This window comes from Drosophila guanche, unplaced genomic scaffold (assembly GCF_900245975.1).
Source record: "Drosophila guanche unplaced genomic scaffold, DGUA_6, whole genome shotgun sequence".
In the NCBI taxonomy this organism is placed as follows: domain Eukaryota; kingdom Metazoa; phylum Arthropoda; class Insecta; order Diptera; family Drosophilidae; genus Drosophila; species Drosophila guanche.
The window spans coordinates 726,939-736,574 of record NW_022995760.1 but is presented as its reverse complement, the minus strand read 5'-3'; the positions used below and the strand labels follow the sequence as shown (position 1 = coordinate 736,574).

Sequence of the window (9,636 nt, the reverse complement as noted above, 5' to 3'; positions counted from 1 at the left end):
TGGCATTTGGCATTAACAAAATTACGGCCTGGCATTTAAGCAATACAACTAATTTGTGTTAAAATTCCATTAGCGGGGGCCCAAGAGGGCGAGTGATTGGATTTGTGGTGGATGACTTGGAATGGAATGAGAAATCAATCACTAAGTGCCATCACGCACAGGGATGAATTGTCGAGCGGCCAGCATGAATCCTTGAATGCGCTGCAAATTCAATTTTTAATTCCACAAACTTTAGCTAGAATGCTTTAAGATCTTATATATCAGGGGGCTATGCTCTGAGATTTTGTGTGTGTTGCAAAGTAGTTTCCTTTGCTTTTGGGCTCACCTTTCAGTGTGTCTCTCCAGTATAGACTCGAACACAACATATGCGACTAGAGAGCGTTCGTATTACTATATTTTGATTTGAATTTTTGTTTAAGGTAAGCGACTCCCCCCGTCCCACCACTCGCGATGGGCATGCCCTGGGGCGTGTGTTTTTAATTCAAAGGAAGTGAAACGATTCGATTTGCACGCAAAAAAGAGGGCCGTGGCCCAAGCTGCGGATATTAATTATCGCACTCTTGAAATGTAATTGGAAAGGCGACAAGTGCCCAACCAATTGCCGATTCCCCAAACCCGATCCCAACTAATTTTGAACTCAAATTGCTTGCAGATAAAGACGCTTTGCCATAGACATGCCACAGCCACAACCAACAGAAGTATTCCAGTCACAATTACCCCCAGAGTATCAGCAGGTGCAGCGGGAGCTGCCCTTTGACCAGCGCAACTGGTTGGCCATAGTAAATGGTCAGCAGAACGAGGAGCGCGCAGTAGATGCGCACATCGCATACGCGTGACGGAGCGCAACAGGCGGCTCCAGCAGGTGCGGGAGACTCTGTCCGATGCCATGCCCTGGTCCGATGCCCACTTTCTGACCACAAATGTGCGCAGCAAACAGCCGCACGAGTGCAACTCCGATGCAGACTGGCAGCAGATGCTGCAGCGCAATCTGGGCGCCATGGTGCGCGTGACAGTGGGTCCGGCCACCTTCTGGTGCATTGGTGCCCTGCTGAGTCGCCACAGCAACTACTTCAGACGGCAGCCGATACTGCAGGTGTACAGCCTGCCGGAGTTGACACCGTTGGGCTTTCGGGCAGCGTATGACTGGATGCGGCTGCAGCAGCCGCTCGATGCCAGCTCGCAGATCGCAGGGCACAATGAGCCGGAGCGGATTGAGGATCTGCTGTACTCAGCACAGCATTTGAATATATTCGAGCTGGAGATGCTGTGCCATCGCCGGCTGGGCTCGAACGACTTCCAGGAGCGCCGGGCGCTGCAGGTGTACAGCCGTGTCCAAAAATACGGCAGCTCGGCCATGGGCAATCTCTGCAGGTCGATGCTGCAGCATGTGGGCAAGTACTTCCTGACGCTCGTGGGCAGCCTGGAGTACGCGAGAATGCCGCTGGAGGATGTGTGCGTGCTGCTGCAGCAGGACAACATTGGTGTCAACACCGAACTCGAAGTGTTCTACGCTGCCCTGCGCTGGATGTGCATCTCTCCGCAGCAGCGCGTATCCACGCTGCCCCGCCTGATGGAGTGCGTGCGCTTCACGCGCATGCCCCTAGGCCGGCTTTTGGAAATTTGGTTCTGCTTGCTGAAGCCACGTCGAAGATTGCCCCACGGCCTAAACTTGGTCAGCGATCCCATTATCTTCCGGGCCATCGGCTACTGCCCTGGACTGTACGATCGAGTACAAAGGGACTTAAGCGTCATCAATCAATGGCCGCAGTTCGAAAATCGCTTGATGCCAAGTTCCCTTGATCCCCGACTGGAGAATGTGCGCGAGTGGCTCTACGACGAGAGCGGCCCTACCACATACAGAGTCCCAATTCGCACAACCGAATGAATGCGTCCTTCAGGGATTTCGTCAATTTTGCAATCTCGCTGGCCCGCAAGGATCGCGAACTGCTGCACGCCCAGGAGCAGGAGATGACCAAGCTCTGGGAGCCGCTGTAGGATCCGCAACCCAGGGTGGCGGATACGACGACGTTCAGCGCTGCAGCCGACTGCCTGCGGGACCTGATGGATGAGGTTTGCGATGCCAGCGATACGAGCGATACCGATGACACAGATAGCACATATGAATCAAATGACTCATCGATCTTTAGTCGGAGATTAATGGACAATCGGTATTTGTCGCCAAGCCACTCGACGTTGCCAAGCGGCCACAGCAGCGCCACCAATTATGCCAGCTCTTGGCAGGCAGCGTCCGCCTGGGTGCGCGACGTGCAGGCAGCTCTCCGCAGAGGCGGTTCGACAAACGTTTCGGTGGATCAGCTGTACGAATCTACGGTAAACAATGAGTTGCAAGCCTTTCTGCGCAAAAACAAATGCACAAGAGTCGACTGTGCCAAGTGGCGCAAGAAGAACGGCTACGCATCGGACCCCAATGATGCACAATTGAAGGCATTGTGTCAGTTCAAACATGACATGGGCAATCACACACTGCTGGTGCCCTTCTTTCAGCTATACACAGTAGGTTGAGATCCACACATCTGCAGACACACGTATATCCACAGTCCATCCCCACCTGCCCACAGGAGATATGTCAAATTATGGAGGAACCCTTGCCATGTCCGCTGGAGGATCCACCAGTACAGCCGCTGACGGCACAACTACAACAAACCGACTCCAACTACAACTGCCGAGCTCCAAGCCGCCATCGGAATTGACTTCCAGGAGCAGACTGTTGAGGGGATGGATGGCTTCCATGAATTTGTAAAATTTAATTTATTGTCATTAAAATAAAGAAATCCGAAAAATGTACACTTGTCGGCTTGAATTCGTTTTTGGCATCTTGATCCGCTGATTGATTTCATAATTCCCTTTTTGGGGGTATTGCTTTTCCTTTAATTAAAGCAATTTATGCCAATAAATTGATTTCAATTATTTGTGCTGTCATCGAGGAGGAGTGTTCCTCCTTACTCTGCCTCTGTCTCTGTCTTTGTGCCCGAGAAGCTCTTTCGAGCATTTGTACAAATTGATTTCGTGTGCTTTTTGCTTGACTAAAAACAATATTGGCAGCCGCAGGTGCGGTTGCCAGGAAAAACAGACAGCTAAGAAAGCCAAATGCAGAAAGAGAGAGCTATCAAGTGGCCTCACAGTGCACAGAGTGGACAGGGGGGACAGAGGACAGTGGACAGCAAAGGAATGCTCGAATGGCTGGAGCTCCAATCGAAAGAGAAGTTGGACAAATCACTCTGGAGGTACAGCTGGCAAGAAGCATTCCATATTTGGTGGAGGTTTCAAGCTTGCATTTCATATTTGATTCATTCATGGCAATTTCTAATGAGCACATAAACAATGTCCAATGTCCATGTTCAAAATACTCTTTCTATACATTTTCCATATAATTTCCAAGCCTTCTGCCAGCTTTATTGCGTTGCCAATTTCTAGCTCCTTGTTAAATCATATTTTTAATGATTTCTCTATAATTTGAATTGGCTTTTATTTATGTATATATACCCACGCTCCTTGCAGCATTATTGTCTCCAAATTGTCTCTTCCAACTTATTTTCTCCCCCAACTTCTGTGGCACTGTAGGAATGCTAGCCCTAAATTTCGTTAATCTTTGGACAAACTTCATCAGCACTTCTGGAATCGATCGTCGAACTTAATCGCCACTGAACCAAACATTTCCTTTGGCCAGTTCCGCATCATTAATTCCCACAACGAAGCAGCAGGGGGAAGAGCTGGAGCTGGAGCTGGTGCTGGTAGTAAGTGGAGGGTAAAAGGTGAGACATTTGTGTGCCTGTGTGTTAACGAGTTGGAAAAATTATTATTACATTATTATTTTGTCGGCGAGTGATTCAACAGCAAATAGCAGAAGGTGCAACCCATCACACGCACATGCACAGCTCCATGCTCCATGCTCCATGCTCCACATTCAAACGTTCTCAACGCCTTTCGCCCCTGTTTTTCGTGTGGTTTTTTTTGTATGGGGAGCTTACAATAACAATAAATTTCAATTTTTCACACACACAAACACAAACAGAGAGCGAGAGTGAGGGAGAGAGAGAGCATGGAGCGTGGAGCACACGGTTGCATTCATGGCAAAGGCTGGCTCCTCCTGCTGCTCCTGCTGCTACTTCCGGTTGCTGGCTCTTGGCTGCTGCTGTTTCTTCGTTTTTGGTGGGTGGCACAGACACCCAGCCGCTGGAGCAGCTTGTGCTTCCAGCAATTTATGCGCTTTACGCGCTTTTGCTAAATAAATTTATAATGCAAACACACACAGAGAGATACAGATACGCAGACAGATAGTCGCTGGGGAGGCAGGGATAGGGCAAGTTCCAGTAACAGTTACAGTTTCCTCGGGCAAAACTTTAGCGAGTTTTAGAACGTGTTGTCCTCTTGCTGGCTAAACTGGTAGGGAGGGAGGCTAGAGGAGCAGCAGTTGGAGCAGGCCACACTGCCTGGTTAGCGCTACTTTAGATACATTTGTATCTACCATAAGTCTCAGCATCATGCATGTGGTGCAACCGTCTGTCGCTGCCCGTTCTCCTCCCCTCCCCTCCTCTTCATCCTCATCCTACTCCTTTTCTGCGCTTCTCTGTGTCTGTCTGCCTGCGTGCGTGAATTACGAACATTTTCTTGCAATTAAAATTTGTTGCTTTCTGGGTATCATCATTTCATAAGTTTTCGGGTGGGGAATGTGGAAGCTGCAGCCAAGACTGGAGACTGCTTTGCAGACGTCTTCATTCCGCAGTCGCACTGGCACATATAACAAATTACAAAAAGTTTTGTGCATATGCTTAAAACATACTCCCACCATCACACCATACATAGATATCTATATGGGGGGAAACGATTAGTAAAATGTTATGGCTACATTTTCGCTCTGCACTTTAAGTTGTGGCCGAAACGAACGAGGAAAAGGGTCTTGACAGGGATTGGTACTGGCACTGGTTCTGCTTGGATTTAAGAGATCTATCAGGGAAGGTTTACAATAATTAGAGAAAAACTAAACCACATATTTAGACAACGGAGACCAAGGACTCATAATGATAATCCATCTGCTTCCTTTCAACTAAAATTAATAATACAAAAATATAAATAGTTATTTTCAGCATATAATTTTATTATTTATTTATTCCTCCATAGATATGGAGATGAGTTTGCTAGCAGAAATAAAGCAAATATAACAATATATTCTCTTGTTGTTGTGTTTTTTGTAGGTTCAAAATTTGAGGAAAAATATTTTTAATATAAATATAATTTTAATATAATTTTCTAATATTTAATATTCAAAATTTTCAGTAAAATATTTTTTTTTAATATAAATATATTTTTAATATAATTTTTTAATATTTAATATTCAAAATTTTCAGTAAAATATTTTTTTTTAATATTTCCCCAACATAAACTGAAGTACAATGCGGACCCACCGGACCCATCCAATTTAGCTGTAGCGATTAATTAACATAAAAAAAAAATAGATGTGGAGATCTGCTTCTCCCACAGCTTTGGGATGTTCAAAACCTAGTTGAAATTGTACTCCAAATAAAATATAATAAGAAGCTAAAGCCCTCTTTGATTCATTCGTTCATCATGGCTTAATGGCTATCTGTATCTGTATCTACTTACAAGTATCTGGCATCAACAATGGTGCGTATCTGGCACTCGTCCACGTGTTGGCGACTGGCGAATGTCAAAGATATGAAGTGGCCATAGAAAATCATTCACTCATCCTCGGTCGCCACTCTGCGCCATTAGAAGCCACTCGATTGGGTTATGCTGGCAGGTGCTTTCAAGTCAAGTCAGTGGCAGGACACCTGCTGTGTGTGTGTGTGTTCGAGAGAACAAGAGACTGCTCGGACATATCAGTAATCTGAGATTTTAGGTTGCCTTCTGGTTTGGTCGTCTGCACTTTAAAAAATTGTAATAAGCGTGTGCGGCGTGTGGCATGTGGCATGATTAGGCACACACAAATGGTAGACTCCAGGCAGGGGGCAGGGCTGGGGTAGGGGCTTGGCTCAGCTTAAAAGCCTTCCCTCGCCGGCCGCACCTGTGGCCCCGACTAATGCGACATTCGGGACTGCTCCATGCACTGGCACAAAATGCTGCAGCAAGCACAGAGTAAGTAAAGGAAAGATCAAAAGATCATAGACAGACACTTACAAAGGTGTAGATGTGTGCAGGACAAAGGACATACACACATATGTAGGACTAATCTGGCTGGCTGTTTGTTGTCTATGATTTGTTAGAATATTATTTAAGTAAAGAATAATGTTGAAGTTTTTGTTGCAGTGTGCGACACACACGTGCAGACACTCTCGTATGCAAATGCGTCCATGTTGATGCCACAAATGCGCCTAAAATTATGTTAAGCACTTGCCAGAATCACTCCCCAGCCCCCAGAAGCAGGAGCAGAGTCTGAGGCACAGATCCTGTCTGCCTGCCTGCCTGGCTGCCTGGCCTGGCTCCTGCCTGCTGCTGGTGGAACGTTGATGGCTTAGGCTCATTTATAAATCGACGACAGTAAATTATAAATGGAATTACTATTACAACTACCAAGGTCCTTCCCCAGACCCTTCCCCCTTTTGCAGCTTGTGTCTGTGTGTGCTTACATCAACGCCCTTTGTAAAATTGAGCTGTCTGGTGTCCTAAGCAGACGCACAGGACATCAGCACATACGGAAAAGCAAACCAAGCAGTAAGACAGAGAGAGAGAGAGATGAGAAAGAGTCATCTATAGCGATTGAGACAGAGAAAGAATGAGTGTCGCCAGCACAAACACATGAATGTTGCAGTATATTAAAGTTCAAAAAGGCAGCGACAGAATGACTTAGAGGACGCAAGGGCAAGAGAAGAGACGAGGGCTAGGGGGTAAACTAGGAGCATCACTGACAGCGTCTGCCATTTCGATGTGGGGGCGTTTGAACAACGCCAAAAGCCTAAGGATGACAACATGCCCAAAAAAAACGAGAAGGGACGTGTGAGACGCTTCCTACGCGTCACAACTTTTATACCCGGCACTCAGTACTACAGTCTGCACCTTAGCGGTGTTTTGTCAAATTTTAAACTTTTTCTTCATCTGTCATCTACATCTACAACACTCACCACACTAAAACGCTCCTTAAGCTCGCCGCCCTTCCCTAGAACCACACACTGCAGACTCGCGGCAGAGGCAGAGGCAGCGCCCGCACACAAAAAAACAAATATAAGCTGCGGAACGGTGTGGGTTAAAATTCGGCAGAGGCAGAGGGACGGCAGAGGCAGGGGCCGAGTGAAGCAGATGCAGCGTGTGAATGAGAGAATGTGGAATTAAACTGCAAATTAATTTCTTCATTTTGGCTTTAATAATGATCCAATCGGATCCCAATTTGGAGATCTGATAGATATGGTCATTCCCTACGAAATGGCGTTTTGGTTTATCTTCAAAATTGTAGATTTGGGAGGTTTTCGCCCTTTTGCGGGGGCGGAAGGGGGCGTGGCTTATTTTTGAAATACACTTGTAACAGTGTGAGCATTCAAAAGTCTGGATGCAAAATTTGGTTGCTCTAGCTTTTATGATCTCTGAGATCCAGGCGCTCAACAAGACGGACGGACAGACAGACATGGCTCAATCGACTCGGCTATTGATGCTGATCAAGAATATATATACTTTATATACCTTTCTTTTGTGTGTTACATACATTCACTTTGTGCAGAAATACAATATACCCTATTTACTCTTCGAGTACCGGGTATAAAAAGCAGAAGAAAACAATCAAGCAAGATAGTAAGAGCAAGAGGAAGCTCAGCAAGGAAGAGAAAGAAAAAGTGGCCATAGAGACAAAGAGAGAGAAAGGCATGGGGCGAGACAGATATTGGAGGGGAACAAAAAAAAAAAATTTTGCCAGGACATTGGCATGTTGGGCCAAAGCAAAGGACAAACAAGTTCCGAGCCCAAAGCGTCTCGTCAGAGCGGATACCGTTAGGTGATCCTGCGCTTTCACACCGCGAGTGGAGAGCCACGAGGCAGACGGGAAAAAGCTGAACAGCTGAAAAGAGAAAGGTTTCCCCCAACAAACTGGGAATTGAGTTCTCCCATCAAGACAAACGGTTTTGGATAAATTGTGTCATAGGTTCTCAGTTGTTAACTAAATCAGTGTTTCAAACACTCCATTTGATGCAAACTTTGCTGGAGAATAAATCGTATTAGTCACGGGATTCACGCTGCCATCGCTAAGGGCAGCTTTGAGCGGTTTCATCAAGGATTTGCGCTTAGTTTGAGAACGAGAGAAAAAGATGGAGGGCCTCGCGAGTTTTGCCATTTGGCGACTTGGCAGCTGGTAGAGTCCTTTCCAACATCCTAGTCCCAGTTCCACTCCCAGTCGCAGTGCCACAGTGCAGTGCTGCTCCTCATACGAAACGACTACATGGTCGGATGGCTTAGGAAGTAATTTTAGCATTGTAAATCCTTTTGGAAAATTATAGCGACAGTCAGCTTGTAGTTAGGGGCAGCAGGCAGCAGGCAGAAGCCCAGAAACAGAATCAGAAGCAGAAAACACACATACGAGTAAGGGGTGAGGGATGAGGGATACAGGGTTGTGGTGCACACTTGAAGATACTCGTAGATGGAGATGGAAATGGAGACATAGGCAAGGGCTATCATAAGATCAGGCACACACAAATTGTGTTAGCTGTTAGCTCTAAAATGCACAAAAATTGTGGAAAAAACACACACATTCGTATGGAAATGGAAGCAGCTGGAGAGATGTGATACGATGTGGCATGGGGCATGCTCCCATGCGTATGCGACAGTAGCGCGCGCGAAAATATTCGTATTCATATGACAGTTTCCAGGGTGTGGGTTGGCCACCCAAGAAGGCACCCAAAGCCAAGCCAAAGAAGTAACAGCCAAAGCCAGAGATGAAGCCAGAGACGAAGCCAGAGCTGATACTGTAGGAAGCTGGAGTTGTAGCTGAATCTGAAGCTGAAGCTGACGCTAAGGCCAAAAGCAGCTGCAGTTGGATGTGGCAGACCAAAAGACCGAGAACCGAGGACGACTGCCGCCGCCGGCTGAAAGGCAAAGTGAGTCACATAAATTTCACTGGCTAAAAGAAAACAGTAGGAAAAATTGGCGAAAAAAAACAAACTCAGAAACAAAAGAATCTGTAAAGAAAAGCATGCGAAGCGCTCAATACTCTCTATTAATTGTAAAGGGATTGAATGACCAACAATCGAAATAGCAATCGATCTATTTGAGTTTCAGCTGAATGAAACTCTCATCTTCAATGCGAATGTTATGCCTACAAAACTGAACTTGAAAAACCCGAAGAACTTTCAAAAAGGGCATCAAGTGATATATATCATGAATGCTCTCCCAATTTTCAGCTGCCCTTCTTCGTTCTATTATAATATATGTGCGGCAATTCAACCTACATATGTACATACGGGGAGAGGGAAAAAACGGGAGAGAGACATTCATATCTGCATTTGGGTTATGGGCTTAGATTTATTCCACCATTCGATGCGAGTACTCGCGAGTCCTAGATATTCCCCACAAAAGTCAACTGAGTGGCAGGGATTTGTGGGCTCATTGTCTCAGAAAAAATGTCGAAATCGTTATACAAGATGGGTTGGCAATGCGAACCACCTAAGCGAATCCTTCTGG

General features: G+C 46.2%; 1 protein-coding gene across 1 annotated transcript; it reads left to right on the top strand.

Annotated features, from left to right (window-relative positions):
• Positions 1 to 347: 347 nt before the first annotated feature.
• On the top strand, positions 348 to 2,719 carry LOC117590776. Its single transcript, XM_034283724.1, has 3 exons — positions 348 to 419; positions 653 to 2,514; positions 2,580 to 2,719. Exon 2 carries the CDS (start codon positions 887 to 889, stop codon positions 1,883 to 1,885), a length of 999 nt encoding a protein of 332 aa, XP_034139615.1. The 5' UTR covers positions 348 to 419; positions 653 to 886; the 3' UTR covers positions 1,886 to 2,514; positions 2,580 to 2,719.
• Positions 2,720 to 9,636: the final 6,917 nt, after the last annotated feature.